General features: G+C 41.5%; 1 protein-coding gene across 6 annotated transcripts in view; it reads right to left on the minus strand.

Moving 5' to 3' along the window:
- ADAM23 (ADAM metallopeptidase domain 23) overlaps positions 1–18,747 on the minus strand; it is a 188,424-nt gene that overhangs the window by 57,609 nt on the left and 112,068 nt on the right. For all 6 annotated transcript variants that reach the window (XR_008446698.1, XM_054044551.1, XM_054044552.1 and 3 more), the window contains exons 11-15: positions 15,260–15,426; positions 10,272–10,356; positions 9,647–9,737; positions 7,596–7,644; positions 6,095–6,194 (exon numbers count right to left, since the gene is read on the minus strand). Coding sequence is in view for 5 of the 6 variants with exons in the window: in XM_054044551.1 (XP_053900526.1) it covers positions 6,095–6,194; positions 7,596–7,644; positions 9,647–9,737; positions 10,272–10,356; positions 15,260–15,426 (492 nt within the window). In the remaining variant the exon portion in view is untranslated. The remainder of the gene's footprint in view (positions 1–6,094; positions 6,195–7,595; positions 7,645–9,646; positions 9,738–10,271; positions 10,357–15,259; positions 15,427–18,747) is intronic.

Below are 18,747 nucleotides of genomic sequence, written 5' to 3' on the forward strand. Positions count from 1 at the left end.
GGAACATTTTCATTCAAGTAAGAGGGATTTTGGTCTCCATCTTCAGTCAACTGAAGATTTATTCATGTTCATACATTAGTCAACCATAATCTTACTATGATCACAATCATCATGACATTGTGCTTTTTTTTGGGTCTTCACATTCACTCAATTTTACAGTCTTCTATATGCAAAGGCTACTAAAGATGTAAAATATAAAGGTTTTAGGTTGTTGTTTTTTCTGTAACTTGGGAAAGGCCAATGTCTATGCAACGATAAAATCAAATCTTTTCAATTAATGGAGGTCAGGGAGAAGATATAGTAAAGTATACACAATGAGATAGATAGCATTTAGTCTTATTTGGGATTAAAATCTCCAAGGCTGACAACTTGGTAAAATGCCAGACCACAGTCTCAGTTAGTTTTATAAAGGAAATATGGATTGTTTTTACCCTACTTTGGGTTTAACAGGGTCGTAAACTACTGTTGTCTATCAGAATTTTTTTTAACTTTGTTGAGTTGTAAAAGGGCAAAAGGAGACTGGATGGTTAAGAAGATTGATAATACAAATGGAGGTTACTTATCTGTAACTGGAACTTTGAAATGTGTGGTCCCTATCTGTATTCCACACATTGGTACATGCGTGCTCCATGCACCCGAGACTGGAGATTTGTAGAAAATAGTGTCTGTTGGTCTACGTATGTGAAGTTGCTCTCCTCGTGCTCCAAACTGAGGGGATAAAGGGCAGTGTGGAGCGATGCCTTCTCTTATCTGGAATAAGATGGGCTCCAACACAGAAGGAAGGAGGTCAGGTAGTGGAATACGGAGAGGGACCACACCTCTCCAAGAACCTCCAGTTACAGGTAAGTAACCTCCATTTCTTCGAGTGCTGGTCCCTACATGTATTCCACATGTGGGAGATTGGTAAGCAGTATTCAGACAGGAGGAAGGTGCGAGAATGCAGTTGGTATAGATGTCTGTAATGCTGCTGTATACAAAGCTGCATCTGCTTAAATAGTCTAGACTAGGGCATAATGTTTCATTAAAGGTGTGGATAGGCTCCAAGTAGACGCCTTACAAACATCCAGTATTGGTACTTCTCAAAGAGATACCATTGAAGCCGTTCATGCTCTCTTGTAGAATGGGCCCTCAACCTGTCCAGGAGAGGGATATGTGCCAACAATAGAATGATGTTTCCATGTTGTGCGTTCTAGGCCTCCTCAAGAGGTATCTGGAGCTCGGCTACCACCCTCTGTAACAGTTCCTGGACCACAGGAAGTACATCAGGCTGAGAAGGGGATAATAAGGTAATTGCCTCATTGGATATGGAGGATGACACACCTGGTAGGACCGATTTCGTCCTCAACAAACTCCGATGGAGCCGGTTGGTAACAGCTGGGAGAAGAGCGTTGGTGCAATTGTTGCACAGATCCAGGACATCTATTGTATGGATCCCATGGGGCTCAGTAAGACCAATAGGAAGGTTTGACCAATTGGGGGGCCTCCAAGGGATAGGATAGATAGGATACCAATGGTCCCCTGGGTATTTGTAATGAGGAGGAGGAGGGCAATACCTCCTATGGGTTCTTTCTGGTTGTGTCCCCCTAGAGGGCCGAGGAGAGGACAGGGACTCATCTGGACGATCAGATTCATATGACGAAAAGGTAGGTTCCTGTTCTCTCAGAAGTTCCAGTGATACTGGTGGAGGAATGCTCCAACTTGTGGATGCAGTAGGGGAGAATCCTTTTTCTCAAGGTGGATTCTTCTGGTGCTGAAATGTCTCTAAGGAGGACTGGGCCTGATAGAGGAGGAGACTCTGGATACGGCAGAGCAAAAATATCCTCTGGAGAGGTAAAAGTTTCAGTCCTTCCTGGAATTTGAGGAGCCCATGAGGTGGGGGGACTGATGGATCCGGCTTGTATAATGGTCTGGTATTCAGAGGATCCTACTAGGCGTGTGCTGTAACTATGTAATAGGGGTCCATTGTGAAGCTCCCAGACGGCGCCGGGAGGTGCTGATCTTTTGGCCTATGGAACCAAAGCCAGTACAGTCAGATACTTCTTCCTTTGCGCTCCTCCTTCTTGGATGGAAGATTTATGCAGACATAATTCTTTAGGGTGAGCATTCACCCATCTTGGACTGAGGCAGGAAGAGATACTTCTTAGAGGTAGATCTGGATGGGGATCTGTCCTTACACTTATGGTCATGTCCCCTACTCTGAAGAGAGAGTTTTTGGGCTCAACAGTTTTGGCCTCTACTCTGGAACTTGTGGTCAGGGAACAATGCTTGCAGTCTGAGGCTGCTGTACAGGGGGTTCTCCCCAGTCTGGATCTGACTGGAGTTACATGGCATTCTCCCTGAGGTGCTTCCACAGATGAAGCTCTCATCCCTCATGGGTTTGAAGACAGAAGAAGTGGCAGATGCTGAATTTGGTGGCAATGTGAGCCTCTCCCAAGTAGTAAAGGCAGCACTGGTGTTCATCACTGATGGACAAGGAATGGGGTCAGCAGATACCCTTCTTAAATATTGAGATTTTTAGCATAGTTTAGTTCTCCCAGCAAAGAAGGACTAACTATACTAGCTTTAAAAAAAACAACACTAAAGTCCAAACTTACTAAAAGCTATTTACAAAATATATTTACAGATGTTGAAAATAGAGAAAGATCGTAGCTGACAGAGAGAATTACAACTCAGGCCATGTGGTGGTAAGAAGGAATTGGAGAGGTGTCAGTCCACACTGCCCTTTATGCCTTCGGTTTGGAGCACGAGGAGAGCAAGTGCATGGGTGCGGACCAATAGACACTACTTGCTACAAATCTCCAGTCTCAGGCACATGGAGCGCATGCATATACCCACATGTGGAATAAACAGCATTCGAAGAAGACTATAGAGCTTTATACCTCTGTGTTGCCAATTCAAACCCAATCCAGGTTGGTAGCGACCAAAAGTTGTTAATGGCCTATGTGAAGCAAGTTATTGATTTCTGTCCAGTTCATATTGCAATAATGGGCACCCTTCCGAATAGCTCCAGGCACAGAGGATTGACTGAGATGGAGCACTAACTACTCTTGTGTCTCCACCTAGGTTTGTTTTACACTATTTTTGGCTTAAAAGGATAGGGCACTAATGTTGAATGAGGCTCCAAATGGTCACAACTATCTACTTATGAGGGCCTCAATTATTATCTGAGCATGAAGAATTCACTGAAGACAAGTTTTAACTTTCCTTAAAAAATGGTTACCTACCTTTTTGTAACTGTTGTTCTTCGAGCTGTGTTGCTCATGTCCATTCCATTCCAGGTGTGTGCACGCCCATGTGGACAGTCGTCAGATATTTTTGCTGCCTACCCTATGCCCTCTCAGTTCTTTCTTGCCGGCAACTCCGACAGAGGGGTAGGAGGGCGGGTAGTGGAATGGACATGAGCAACACATCTCGAAGAACAGTTACAAAAAGGTAGGTAATCGTTTTTTCTTCTTCAAGTGCTTACTCATGTCAATTCCATTCTAGGTGACTCACAAGCAGTATCCTCGTAGGTGGGCTCGGAGTTCATAGCCTAGTGACTTGCAGTACTGCTCTACCGAAGCCAGCATCGGGCCTGCTGGATAAGGGCATAAGGGTCGTGAACGTGTGGACGGACAACCAGGTGGCCGCCCTACAAATGTCCTGGGTAGGCATGTGGGCTAGGAAAGCTGCCAAGGAATCTTGCATCCTGGTTGAATGGGAGGTTACGATCGCTGGAGGTGGCACCTTTGCCTGATCGTAACAGCAGCATATGCAGGCAGTGATCCAAGAAGAAATTCTTTGAGCAGACACTGGACAGTCTTTCATCCTGTTGGCCACCATGACGAAAAATTGCATCAACTTGCGGAACGGCTTGGTCCTTTCACTGTAGAAGGCTGGCGTCCTCCTGACGTCTACAGAATGCAATCTAAGCTTCTCCTCTGACTTATGCGGCTTGGAAAAAAAGACAGGTAAGTAAATGTCCTGGCCTGTATGAAACTGCGAGATCACCTGGGGCAGGAAAGCTGGGTGTGGCTGCAACTGTTCCTTGTCTTTATAGACGACCATATAGGGCAGTTCTGAGGTAAGTTCACTAATCTCGGAGACCCAGCAGGCAGATGTTATCGCAACTAGGAACGCGACCTTCCAGAACAGGAGAAGGAAAAAGCAGGAATCCAGAGGCTTGAAGGGGGGTCCCGTGAGCAGTCACAGCACAAGATTCAGGTCCCATGGCAGAACAGGGACCCTGACATGCGGGTAGAGGCACTCGAGGCCCTTGAGGAACCTGGCAGTCATGTCCTGGGCAAAAACCTACCCACCTTCGAGCAGCAGACAGAAGGCCGAAATAGTGGCCAATGGACCTTGATAGTGAAAGGGACAGGCCTTGGAGTTTGAGATGCAGAAGGTAATCCAGGATCAACCACAGTGAGGCCTGCTCGGGCCAAATACCTTTATCCTGAAAAGGGACGGGGAAGGGGGGGGGACGGCCATGAACTGCAGGGTGTAGCCTGAAGATATTATGTTGAGCACCCAATGGTCTGAGGTCAGCTGCGACCAGGCCAATCAGAAGGGGCGCAGGCAATTGAGGAAATAGCAGGGGGTGGATCCTGGGAAGTGACTGGGGTGCCATCCTCAGGCGCATCCTTAAAACGTCCATTTCTGGCTTCCTTGGCCTCTGGAAGAACCAGGCTGGATAGAGGAATGGGAAGACGAAGGGTGATGCCGTTTAAATTCTTTGTCTCTGTCCTTCTTCCTGTAGGAGCTGGACCGACACCCCAGGACCTTGATGGAGGCAGAGGGGGACAGAACAGCTTTCTAGCCTGCAGAGTGGTGTGTAGACTCAGAAAAGAGCCCTGTTCCCTAAAACAGGAGGTCCTGAAGGGTAGTCTGCATCTCCTGGGACAGTCCAGAGGACTGTAATTAGGAGCTGCACCTCATGACCAACGCAGAAGCGACTACCCTGGCCACCAAGTCCGTAGCGTCCCAGGTCATCTGGAGGGCACCTCTTTGCCCTCTTCCACCAAGGCAGCAAATTCCTGGGCTTGGTCCTGTGGGAGGCCCTCCTTGAACTTGCTGATGGAGTCCCACAGGTTGAAGTTGTACCTGTCTAGCACGGCCTGATGGTTAGACACCCAAAATTGCAGGCTCGCTGTCGAATAAATTTTCCTGCCAAACAAGTCCAGCCTCTTGGTATCTTTATTTTTCGGTGTGCCACTCGCCTGGCCCTGCCTGGCCCTTTCGTTGACAGTGGATATGACCAGGGATCCCAATGGATTCCGTTGCCGGTAGTGCACTGCATGCCGACACCGAGCGTGGAGTCAGGTCGAGAGGGCTCCCAGGTAAGATGAAGCGCAGCCTCCGTGAGGAGAGCCCTCAAACAGATATCCTGCTCCTACTGAGTTTGATGGCAAACATTTTGCAGATCCTGCACTTATCCTTTCTGTGGGACTCCCCCAAACACTTTAAACAGCATTCGTGTGGGGTCACTAATGGGCATCGGTCAGCTGCATGATGAACATGGCTTAAAGGCTGGGGAATAGGGCATGCCCCGCTCTGAGGCGAAGTCCCAGCCAGGACTCTAACTCCTAAACTCCTACTCTAACACTTAACGTAAAGGTCTAGCTAAGTACCTATCAACTAACAACAAAGGAGACAGAACAACGGACTGTAAGAACCGCTATTGCTCTTGCGATGTAAGACAAGGCACTCTGACCAACCATCATGGGCTGTAAGAAGAAACTGAGAGGGCATAGGGTCGGCAGTGCCTAATATACCAACTCATGAACGCGGCACTCAAGGAGGCGCTACAGCCAACCTACAGATACCGCTAAGGCAAAAATCTCTGACAACTGTGCACGCACACACACACCTAGAATGGAATCGACATGAGCAAGCACTCGAAGAAGAATAATCCTTATTAATAGAAATGACTGCTGATGAGGAAGAAGATCCATAAAGCTACAACTAAAATCCAGAAAAATCTGTAATAGCCCAATGGAATTTGAATAAAGCCTTTAAGGGAAAAGAAGGTTCAGTGAAACCATTTAATCTTCACTGTAGTGTCTGATAGTCAACAGATGTCCTGGCAGTGGCTTCATCCTCTACGTGAAATTACCTTTGTTGGCCTGTTGAAAAGACAGGCACCTCCCCCTCTGAGTAAAAATTCTTTGTATTCTGCAATGCTGCATCTTGAAAATTTTCTGGAGTGGTAAACCCTAAAATGACAAAGAACCAATTGAGTAAATACCTCACTGAACCCAGTTACTAGAGATGAAAATTATAACCCTCCTTTGAGCTGCTCTAAATGTTTTTTGCTACAAGAGAGGTATGCAACAGTCAGAGCAATAACAGCAGTTCAGTGGGAGTCCTTCATGTTTTGAAAAACAAAACAAAAAAAAAATCAAGCATTTTAACAGTTTTGTATTTTTTTTAAATTACATTTCTCTCTTTACTATATGAATTCATAGCAAGGATGCAACAGTGTCCCTGTAATCTAGCTTTCTTCGCCAGTCTGGGAATTATCAGCCATGCCCAAATCAGTCTTTAGCCCTTACATCCTGGCTTCATTTATCCAAACAACAAACTAATCTTCCAGCTGGGGCTTTCTACCTAGCTACAACTCCCAGGACTTCCCATCTACATCTAGAGTATCCCTTCCCTAGCAACTACTGCAGGAGACTGCAGCTTCTCTCTGTAGTTAGCCCCTTTCTCTATCAACCCCGTTTCCTGCAGCAATTTATAGGAAACTCCTGTTCCATTTTCAGCTGCATCTGATTAGTGAACAGGGATGACTGGCCCCAGGCCGCTGGCCCTTAAAGGGACAGACCACCCTATTATAGTACAGATATTAGCAATGGCATCCTGGCAAAACTCCAGTTTGGATTATACATTCTGCTTACCTAAATTCCCACTGCAGTTATTTTCTTACTACTTATCCTAAACTATTGTGTAGTATTATTGTGTTCTGTTAAATACCTATTTTGTTCCATCCCAAAAGTGACTGCACTTCAGTAGTGGGTGCAGTGGTTCCTATATACAGTTTAAAATGTTTACAAAAATGTTGGCATCCTTTTGGTATGCAAGAGATATATGAAGGTAATTTTAACTACTGTCTGGAAAACTAATACAAACTGGACATACCAAAACAGTCAGTACAAATTCTCAGATTTTTTCTCTTCAGAAAGTTTGGGTTGAAGTAGCTCAGCTATGAAATCTGGTTTTGCAACATTCAGTCTTTGTTCCCTTCCATTTTGTCATTCTACACAGCAGGTGTTAGTGCTGTAATATCTGCCTGTTCTCACATAGCTAGAGATTTGGTGTCTCTTCTCTTATAGGGAAACTGAGCAAGTGAAGTCTGAGCTGAAACACCTATGAGCTCCCCCATGAACTCCACTCTAAAAATATAAGCTAGAATCAAAACATCCCATGTTACAAGTCAATATTATCTTCCTTAATTTTTGTATGTTTGAGTTGTTCAGCACAAATGTTTGCTAATGTACTAGTTTTTCATCTAGTGCTGAAACAGGTTTATAATGCTCAACAAATAAATACTTATGTCACAATGTGCACTCTGATCTCATCTCCAAAGCCCTCAGTTACTGATTATTACAGCATACCCTGTTTCCTCCATGATGCAGCCACCCCAGGATTCTATGCAGTCACATTCTTCTCAGACAAAACCAAACATACAAAAGAAAGAAGGAAATTTGTTATAAATACACTGGCAGCAAAAATAAAACTTTTTATAAAAAGAAGGTTTTAATTAATATATATGGTGGTCAGATGGCTGTTTATCATAACAGAATCTAGCCTTAAAACTGGAATGTCCTTGTCCATATGATTTTTGTTCCATCTGCTTTGAATTATTATTAACAACATCCCAATCTATCAATCAACTTATGTTCATTGCATATAGAGCAGAAAGTGGCTGAATGAAAGGAGTTTATACTAGCTACATCATCTAAGTCAACAATGACTTATTTGTTAATTGATTAACATTACTCCTGTATTTTTAAAGTAAAAATGTCTTACAATCTGCAGGCAAGAATTATATAGTGTGAACAAGAATCTGTTAAAAAGAAATACTGTATTCTGGATACCTCTGCAAACATTCAGTATTTCTGAACACAGAATAACCACATGTCATTTGGTAGAATTTGCTTCTTTTCTAGCCATATTATTCACACCTTGGTCAGTTTTCCATTGTTAGGCTATTGTATCTATCTGCTGGGTAATGCTACTAATGTTTGCATTTCTACCATCACTTTCAAAAATGATGTTGAGACTTGCTACTCTCTGCAAGACATACCTAAAACAAGGATACAATTTCTTGATTATTTTTTTTTAAAGGAAAGAGTACTAACCCACCCCAACAATGAGAGGAAAGTTGCTCCTGACTAGATTCTACTGCTTTTTGAAGGATTTGATGACATCTCCACTAAACAACATATATCAATAATTATCACACAACAGTACTGGAGATAGAATAGGAAATAACTGTGCTAAGTAAAAGGAAATAATGCTGTATCTCAGCCTGGGTCTACACTACCCGCCCGAATCGGCGGGTAGAAATCAACCTCTCGGGGATCGATTTATCGCGTCCCAATGGGACGCGACAATTGATCCCCGAATCGACACTCTTACTCTACCAGCGGAGGTGGGAGTAAGCGCCATCGACGGGAAGCCACAGAGGTCGATTTTGCTGCCGTCCCTACAGCGGGGTAAGTCGGCTGCGATACGTTGAATTCAGCTACGCTATTCGCGTAGCTGAATTTGCGTATCTTAAATCGACCCCCCCCTGTAGTGTAGATGTAGCCTCAGATACATGGTATGGTAACTGCTAATTAATCGTGACCACATAATAGTGAAAGGAATACTGCTTTGACAAATATTTTGATGAGAGAAACTTGGACAAGCATGTCTGAGATACTCAAAATTGGGGCCTCATCCTGGACTCCGTGGGTCAAATTCAGAAGTGATACATAAGGTGATGAAAGTTAAATACTCAGAACCAAATCCAAAGCCCACTGAAGTCAATGGAAAAACTCCAAATGGAAAATGGAAGTCAATGGGCTTTGGATCAGGCTCCCCTAGAAGTACTTACACCCACTCTACTCATGTGCTATAGTGTTTAAGTTGGGCTAATTCACCTGCTGTGGAGCAGATGTAAAAAAGATGCGAGTTAAACTACCATCGTCCAACATTAATTTATATTTTCCTGCACCTTTTCGGAGTTTAAGTTAGACTCCTTTGCACATAGATTCCATGTGACTTAATTACATCTATTCTACTTAAGTTATAGGTAAGGGAGTCTGAGTGCAAGAGGAGCGGAGGCCTAAGTTAGCATAACAGGTTCTAAGTTACATCACTGTACGCATCAATTATGAATTTGATCCCTTGACTCAGACAAAAGTGTCACGGAAGTCACTGAGAGTGATGACTGTAAAATGAGTGCAAAGCCAGGTCGTGATTTATTTGGCCTTGATTTGGCTAAACTCAAGTTTTGGTTCTTATTGTAATTCTCCAGCGTATAACAAAAGCAATTGCTGTATGTTATTTATAGTTATGTTGATGTACATTTGTATGTAACCACACACTTTACAAAAAGCTTGTATGTTCGGCAAAAGAGGAGGACAGAAGAAAGTCAATGCATAATGACAGTACATACTCGGTTTTCTGGTTGCTGGCTCCCACTGTATTCCCAGGTTCTGAGCCAAACTTTGTGATAATTCCTGTGCCATAGCCAATGGGAGGGCATACTGTTTTTAGAGGAGAGGATAACAGTAAAGATAGTACATAGTTAGTTATTGCAAATTATATTGCAACATTTCATTCTGGTTTACTACTAATTCAGTACCCTATACAGTAATTTTATCAAACCCATGTGTGACTGCATGCATACACCAAAGAAACAAAGGTCAGAGAAGCTGGTACCTGCCTTTAACAAGCAATCAATCTGGTCCATTCAGTACCTTTCACAATGAAAATACACATTTTTCAAAGCAAACTAATTAGCATGATATATATATTGGGCCAAATTCTCCTCCCAGTTATGCTGGTGGAACCCCACCATCGTCAATGGGGTTCCACTGGCTAACTAAGAGAAGAATTTATGTAGAGGGCAAAGGTTTTGGGCAGCGTAACTAGATCCATGTCATTACAATGGATTTTCAACAGCGTTGTTGCGTTTTTGGTAGTATTGTCAGAGGCTAAAACCAAGTGCCAAATATAAGGATTGGTGAATTCATAAGGAGGAAATTGTACATTTAAAACATTTTAATAGAAAGAGTTACCTCATTCACTCCAACTCCTCTGGTCACAGAACAAACCCCTCCAAAGTAACTCAAGCTGCTCCTCTTGTAGTGGAATGTCACATTCCTTAAGAACATAAATAAATTCATTAATTAAATAAATAAAATTAAATAAAATATGCATAGGATGTTGAATGGGAAATTTAATGCAGTAAACTTGAATAGGACACCCATTCAGTCATCTAAAAGATCAAATTCCCACATAACAATATATGTTGTGCGCATTGGTATTCATTTAATATCTATTCATTTAGAGACAAATTCTCAATGGTAACTGATTCACTTTTAAAATGGAACACATCAAAAGACTGAACTAGATGAAACTTGCAACAAGGAGACACTTATTTTGTAGATTTAGCCCCACATAGATTCCATGTGACTTAATTACATCTATTCTACTTAAGTTATAGGTAAGGGAGTCTGAGTGCAAGAGGAGCGGAGGCCTAAGTTAGCATAACAGGTTCTAAGTTACATCACTGTATGCATCAATTATGAATTTGATCCCTTGACTCAGACAAAAGTGTCACGGAAGTCACTGAGAGTGATGACTGTAAAATGAGTGCAAAGCCGGGTCGTGATTTATTTGGCCTTGATTTGGCTAAACTCAAGTTTTGGTTCTTATTGTAATTCTCCAGCGTATAACAAAACCTCAACCTGCAAACAAAAATCAGAAAGTGCAAATATATCAGATGTTCTTAAAAGAAAAAATGATGCCATTTTCATGAGAAGACAAAAACTGTGAAAATGTTCCAGTTTATTGTAAGTTGTCAAGAAGGAATTTCTACAGTAAAATATATGTAATCAGTTTAGCACATCTCCATTGTGATGTTCTTAAACTAAAATCATGATACTAATTCATTATATTTTACCTTGACTCATTTTATTTCAACCTATTTAAAAATTTTATAGAATTCAGTACTTTTCCTGTAGATGTATTCTGCCATTTTTAATCTAGGCCTACATCTGCCTCATGTAATCAGTTTTTTGCTACATAACAAATGCTACTGTACCATGTAATGACATTCTCTAAATAGATTGTTTTTTGTAGAGTGGCTAATGCCCCATAGAAATAAACTGTATGATTTTATAAAGAATCTTACAACTATTATGGATAATAATGGATCCACACCTCCAAGGGGCCCTGAGCTTCAAAAATTATTCTTCTCCTGGAGGGGAATTTCTTGCCCTGAGTTCTTGTTAAAAAAAACCCAAAACAATGACATTCCATCCACAGAGGAGGAACTCTGAAGGCCAGGACCTTATGGTATTTGGGTTCTGAGGAACGTTATGCACAGTCCTTCGCTGATGTCTCAACAGATTTCTTCTCCAAATGACTGAAAGGAAGCTAGGATGCAACAGAAAGGGTTGTGCAACCTGAAGACAGCTACCCAACTGACAGCTCTACAAACAGTGACAAGTGAAAGGGACCCAATGGCCTGGAAAACTTCACCCACACAATAATCAATTTAGATGAGGAACGAGCGAGTCTCTCCTCAACACCACCACCAAATAAAGCCATAGTATCCATTGCTGGACCTTTCCTTCTCTTCCCCACCCCTGGCATAACCACGACCCTAAGATTAGAAGGCTAGATTCTGGAGCACATTTCTACGTTTTGGAGACGATCTTGCAGCAGCCAGATTGTGGAATCTTGAGAACCTTAGTCAAAATAAGTTACTGTTACAACACTGGATGCTAGATGTACTAGATCTTGCTAATCCAAACAGGAATGTTAAATTTTGTAACATTAAGCATCTATGAATTGGATTAGTACTTGGACAGATGACCCTTTGAATATACTTCATTTTCCAGGTTTGCTGACTGTCTAATAACAATAACTATTCATAATGGATTTATTTGTAAATAAGCTTTATTTTGAATGATTTTATATACAGTATAGAACTTGATGCCTTGACTTGAAGCATAATGGTAATGCTCTACAATACTATATTAGAGACCTGGGCATTATTTATTTTCCTGTTATCTTGCTCAATTGACTTCAACAGTAAAAAAAAAAAAAAAAAAAATCAAGCAGCCTGCTGCCACACTGCCATGAGTTGGGATCTTATCAGAAGTCACAAGCTAAGGCCAGGCCTAGTTCGTTCTTGGATAGACTTCAAAAGGAAAAATGAATCTGAAAAACATGGTATCTTCTGTGCACCAGACTGCAGCCATTTCATCTCCTATGGAACCTCATCCTTCAATTCCAATTACACTGCTACCATCAGTTTTTCTATTATATTTCACATTTAATTGTCTTTTAAGGGATATTATATAAACACAGATGAATGTAATTTGGAAGTTCAATTGCACATGTGTCAGTAAATTCAGACGAGAGTCTCACAGGACCCCTAACCCAACCCTCTTTTGTGTACAATACTTTACAATTTCAAGTGTCTATTTCATGACCACACAGAATTAAAAGATACAATATATTAATTCAGCAAGTGACGGTATAATATTTAGAAAGGATGCAATTTCTTTTATAAGTCCATGTAAATAACATTTTGTACAATTACAAATCTTACAAAATCATTCCATGAAGATTCTGTTGTAATTCATAAATAGAAGGAGGCAGAGTTATGGAAACTGTGAAACTCTAATAGCTCTGGCTGAATGTTCCATTACGTTGTTTTTCGTATCACTGTAAATGTTGTAAGTAGGGTTGTCAACCCTCCAGGATTGTCCTGGAGTCACCAGGAATTAAAGATTAATCTTTAATTAAAGATTATGTCATGTGATGAAACCTCCAGGAATACATCCAACCAAAATTGGCAACTCTCAAATCATTTTATAAGGAAGAGAAAAATCATTGAAGCAAAGGTGGGACATTGAACTACGATGATAAATATTACAAGAGTAATTCTATCCTTAAGATAAAACTCTTGAAACTGAGCTGCACAGCCTCTAATTATAAAAAATGCACACGAAAATGCTTAATAAATAGGAGATTGTTATGAATAATTATGTCATAGATGAAAAACAGATTAGTGTCCGCCTTGTTGCAGTGAATACAGTAAATCAACACAAAAAAACAATAGAAATCATGGTATAGAACCACTACCAGCAAGATTTTTTTCACATGAATAAAAAAGCCACAATCCTGTAGTCCTTGCACACACAACACTCCCATTAAGGGTGGCCAGGTGCCCGGTTTTCGACCGAAAAGTCTGGTCGAAAAGGGGACATGAGTGTCCAGTCAGATCTACTGACCGGACACACAAAATCCAGTTTCTGCAGGTGGGGGAGGCACTGGGTCATCATCCGTGCCAGCCCCTACTCAGCCAGGGCCGCCTCCTACCTGCGTCAGGCGGCTGCAGCTCTCAGCCCCGCAGGTTAGTCCCTTCTGACCTGGGGGGGAGGGGAAATGCAGCGAGTGATGGGGGAAGGGAGAAAGAGAAGAGGATGGGGCGGGGCCTCGAGGGGAAGGAGTGGACGGGGCAGGGCCTCGAGGGGAAAGGACAGGCAGGGGCAGGGCGGGTCAGGAGAGGTTCCAGCACTCCTGCTGGACTGTCCATTTTTTAAATATTACCAAGTTGGCAACTCTAACTCCCATTTAAGTCAAAGAAGATAGGATGTACAATTGTTGCAGGACTGGGCCCTAGTAGAGCTCTGGTCAAGTGAAAAATTCCCTCCTTGGCACAAAAATTAAGTATACAAGAGCTGTGCATAGGGAAAATCCTTAAAAGCCTTTGGTTACATCTATGTCCATACTTGCAACAAATGTAATGGTTCCACAGTCAATGTAAAACTAAAAATAAAGGGGTAAATCTACACACCACCAACCAGACCAATTATCTCGGCTGGATGCTAGGGAGAACAGTGAGTAAGGAGGAAGAATTCACACCATCCCTGCCCAGACTGTAGAGTGGCAGAAAAACCCATTGGAAGCTACTGGCTGGAATAGCTTCTGCACCCCTAGCATTTGCCTTCAACTGATGAGGATAAAATTGAGGACCTGCATATGGACAGATCCCATACCCTGTCCCCTACAGACTGTTGTACCAGAGAGCCCCTGCATAGCTAGGTTCTGAACTGCATAATGAATGTGCAACCCTATGACACCCCCCCTGCAAACCTACTTTCCCCCACCCCCAGATATGTGCAGCAAAAACATTTTAGTTTTCTTGCCAGAGGCCTCTCTGTGCCCACAGACATGTAGGTAGGATTTGCCCCAAAATGCATAGCTTCTCAGGCCAAATTCATTTCTGGTTTAAGCATGTGCAACTCCATGAGTTCCCATGATTGATTTCAGTGCGGCCATAGGGGTGAGTAAAATATGGCACTGGAACATTCCTGTAGAGGACACCCTCAGTTCTGCCCTCTCCTGCTACTTACTTATTGCAGAGCTGGCTGACGTCCCAAACCTCCTCAAGGGCACGCTAATAGTCATGTTTACTCAATCCTGTAGCTGCACTGAGTTCAGCCATAGGAGTATAGCAGCACCATCCCGGACCCTCAAGAATGTCTTTGAGGTCTGCTGGCCCCACCATGGGAACCTCTATGTAAGATAATCTAATATACAATATCAAAACTATCACATGGTCATCAATAGAAAAACATTCAGGAGACTAGCAGGCTCTGTTCCCTGATAAATAAGCTGCATATACAAGTACTTTTTTTTTAAGATAGCAAACTATAAAATCAAACATCTACTCTAATCAAAGATCTAATCAGATCTCATTAAAGATATGGCTCATTAAAGATATGTCTGGGCTCTATTTACAAGTGAATAATAGTTGTATAGGCTTCAAAATTTCATAATACACGTTGGTATGCCTGTAATATAGCTTGTTGCACACTGTGGACAGGACTATTACTAGATTAAAATACCAGAAACTGGCAAATATAGTCAAAGGTTGGTTGATGTGCAGGCAGAGAAGAAGAGAGAGAGAGGTAGGTTGGCAGACAAGCATACATTCTACATGCGTAAAAACTAATGGATTAAACCATCATCTAATAGTACATACGAGAGCAGGTGTACAGCATCAGTATGTTGTTTGATGTAGTACTGTCGATATTTGGAGAAGTCATGAAGCATCTGCAGAGGGTCAGGGCGAATATTAATACGATCCCTGTCTGTCCAGGTTTCCACAGCAACCAAAACCACCCTGGTGTTCAGCTGTTCCTTGTATATCTGGGGACAGAGACAGGACAGACATAGGAGTAGAACACTGGGTCAGACGTGCACAGTTAGCCAGTCAGAGTCAGCAGAAGGACAAGGAGGATAAAGAAAGAGGGAAACATGGGGAAATAGTTAGCTGATATGCCTAAAAATCTATAATCTGCTAAGCTTATTTTATTCAGTTTACTATTCTAGAGGACAAAATCCAGTTTCCAAATTCCAATTTTGACCTCCTATTTTTCCCCTTTACTGTTTCTCGTGTCTGATCAAGTAACTGATCACTACACAGGAATATCTTACATTTCCCCATACAAATTTCCTGAAGATACACTGATTGATCTCAAGTACTGTTTTCTCCAAAACAGTTCTACAAAAACTTTATAATTCACATATACAGTTTGATTCTCATTTACACTAAGACCACTTCACTCCCACTTTAATTCCTCTTCGCACTGCGAGCGTGGTATAAACCCTATTTACACCCACACCTTGTCCTATCAGAGCAGGGTAAATGGGTTTAAGTACAAATGAGAATCAGGCCCTAAACATTTATTAACATAACTTTAAGATATAAGTAATCTTTGGTCACAAAGGGTTATTTCCGTGATAGAATAAACGTTCTATATAATTCAGAGTTTAATGTACTAGGTTTTCTATAACATATGCAAGACTTGCAGGTTTGCAAAGGACCTTATATTCCTCATTCGTCTTTGTTTGTCTGCAATTAGAAAGCATGGCCAAGGTGACACATGAAGAGGACTCCCTACCCAGATAGAATCAGCAATGTTTTAAGCAATTAATTTTTAATTCATGTGGCATACAACAGTTACTAAAGAGCATCTCCAAGAGTCACCATATTTTTTTACAAATACACTTTTTAATTTTTTTTATCAAATTATGACTAGAATGTCCAATATAATGTATAACTAGCCTGCCTACTGAAATATGATGGGTGCATCCACTGAATAAATCAACAATCACATTAGCCCTTTTATTAGAACATCAGCCAGTTTATGCCTAAAAGGAGTCAGCAGGCAACACACAGGTTGGAAAACAGGCAGTGAGCACAGGGACAGGAGAGATCAACCAGACAAGTTTAATTTTATCCAGAAAAGATTTGAAAGAAGGATTAGATATCAAGAAAAGTCTTGTGATAATGTGTTCTTTCTAAAGGAGTCAAGTTGAGAGTATGTGTAATCCATTGTTTGTGAGAGGGTGATTTATTGATTGCCAAAAGCAAGATCATGAGATTATGGAAATCCAATAAGGCCAGATGAATAAAATCTTAGTTGATGTTTGATGGCTGGGAGTTACTCTACTTCCTGAAGCAGACAGATATTGTGAGTAGGTGGAGAGGGGACATGTAAGGACCTGATACTCTCAAAGTGCCAGTAACCAGTAACACTTCAGCAAGAAACACAGCCATGCCCCCTGGATCCATAGGGGGAATGCAAGGAGGAAACTTTCTGCTACATTTCAGGTTCCTTTTAAAATAAATGGAGACACCACACTACAGGCCCTTCATGAAAGGAAAAAAGTGGACAGAGTCTGAATGTTTATGCACCCAGCAGTCGGTGTGCACTCTTGCTAAAACCCACTGTGCAAATTATTCCTGCATTGATCAGTGCTAATCTGTAAGGGTGGGAGTGTGTGCATGGCCACTGGCAGCCAAAATAAGGACACAATAGCATTGTTTACTGCAGAATTTGGTCAAAATATTTCTTAAGATACATTCACTGACTTCCCAGACTGAAAAATCATTATTCTGAAATTAACTACAAGCAAAAAGGGAGAAAACCAAGAGAATTTATAAAAACAGAAAGTGATGAGAGATCAAATTAGTTCTATCAAGCACTGTAAAAATACCAAGGAGAAAAAAAGACCAGAAAATTTTAAGAAAATATAGAATCTGTGTCTTTTTAGAACTCATCCTACTGAAAATTTATTATAGTACAATATATTTTAGACATATTTAAGCTAGTCATACCCTGCTTGCTCAATCAGAGCCCATATTGAGGTGACAGGGATGTTTTGGAAGGGTTCTTCATCAGCAGGAGTTCCCAGAGGCATTCTAGCTGATTTACCAGAATTCCTATGAAAGCTAGGGGGAGTCAATGCCAGTGCAAGGGCTGCAGCAACCTTTAGCATGATGCAGAATGAGCTTTCCCTACGTCAGCTTAATTCTACTGCCCAGTGTGGAAGAGGATGGAGGAACGCTGGTCCTAATTATCCCTGTGTTTGGGGAATCTAACAATGCCAGTAGGCGCTCAGTCCTTGACATCAGAGGATGACATTCATCTATGGTGCACAGGGCCAGCAAAACGTCCTTCCTCCGTATCACTTAAGACCAGTATTAGGGTTTAGTGGAGGAGTCACAGAGCAAGTGGTTACACAAGGATGTCTATGCATGCCTGCATGCTGAAAAAAGAATCTCTGTACCATCCTATACAAGCTGGCACATATGGCTATCCCCAGGGTGGGCTGGAGTCAGGCTAAAAAAGGGGTATCTCTGTTGGGGCCAACATCCTTCACAAATAACTCTCACATAGGCACAGAGCTAGCTACAATGTTAACCTGGAAGGAATTCTGAGATTTTCTTGGGTTGAACTGTATTTGCCTCTGTCCTTTGTTTTCCTATCTAGTCACTACTGTATATTTAATCTTTCTGTACCTCTTGTTTGGGGATGTGTAATATAATAATGCAGAAATAGTCCCTATTTTCAAAAGATTGCTCTGATAGGACTCTCTCTGAAACTATAGGCTGTTTCACGTTATTACTGAAAAACATTCCAAGCACTTCAATATTTTTATGCATTATATTTGTATTCACTTAAAAACTATGCAATGTACTTCATGACATTTTATGTACAATATATTAAACAATTAAAGAAAAAGATTAGGTGGTATTTCCTCCACGCTATACTTGACTGAACTGCACCACACAATACCACTGATTTCAGTGGAGTTTCAAGGAAAGAAGAGTCTGACTCAGAGTCTTGCTAACAATTGTATTCATAGCTTTATTTACCAACCTCAAAGATCTGAATTAACTGGTGGGAAAAATACAAGAGGAAATATAAAGTGCACAAAACAATCCTAACATATATGCCACAAGTATGATTCATCACATTTCTTTACTGTACATAAATTATAGCTGAATGTGTTGGGATATATATATTTATCAATCTACATTGTGATTCATATATCCAGGTAATATGTTATAGGTCATTGAGGCCTGGTATGAATGACACGTGCTTGACATGAATATGTGCATTGCAAGTTGGCAACAGAAGCAAGAACTTAAGGTCAAGGACTATTAGAACTATTTGTGCA

This window comes from Malaclemys terrapin, chromosome 11, assembly GCF_027887155.1.
Source record: "Malaclemys terrapin pileata isolate rMalTer1 chromosome 11, rMalTer1.hap1, whole genome shotgun sequence".
In the NCBI taxonomy this organism is placed as follows: Eukaryota; Metazoa; Chordata; order Testudines; family Emydidae; genus Malaclemys; species Malaclemys terrapin.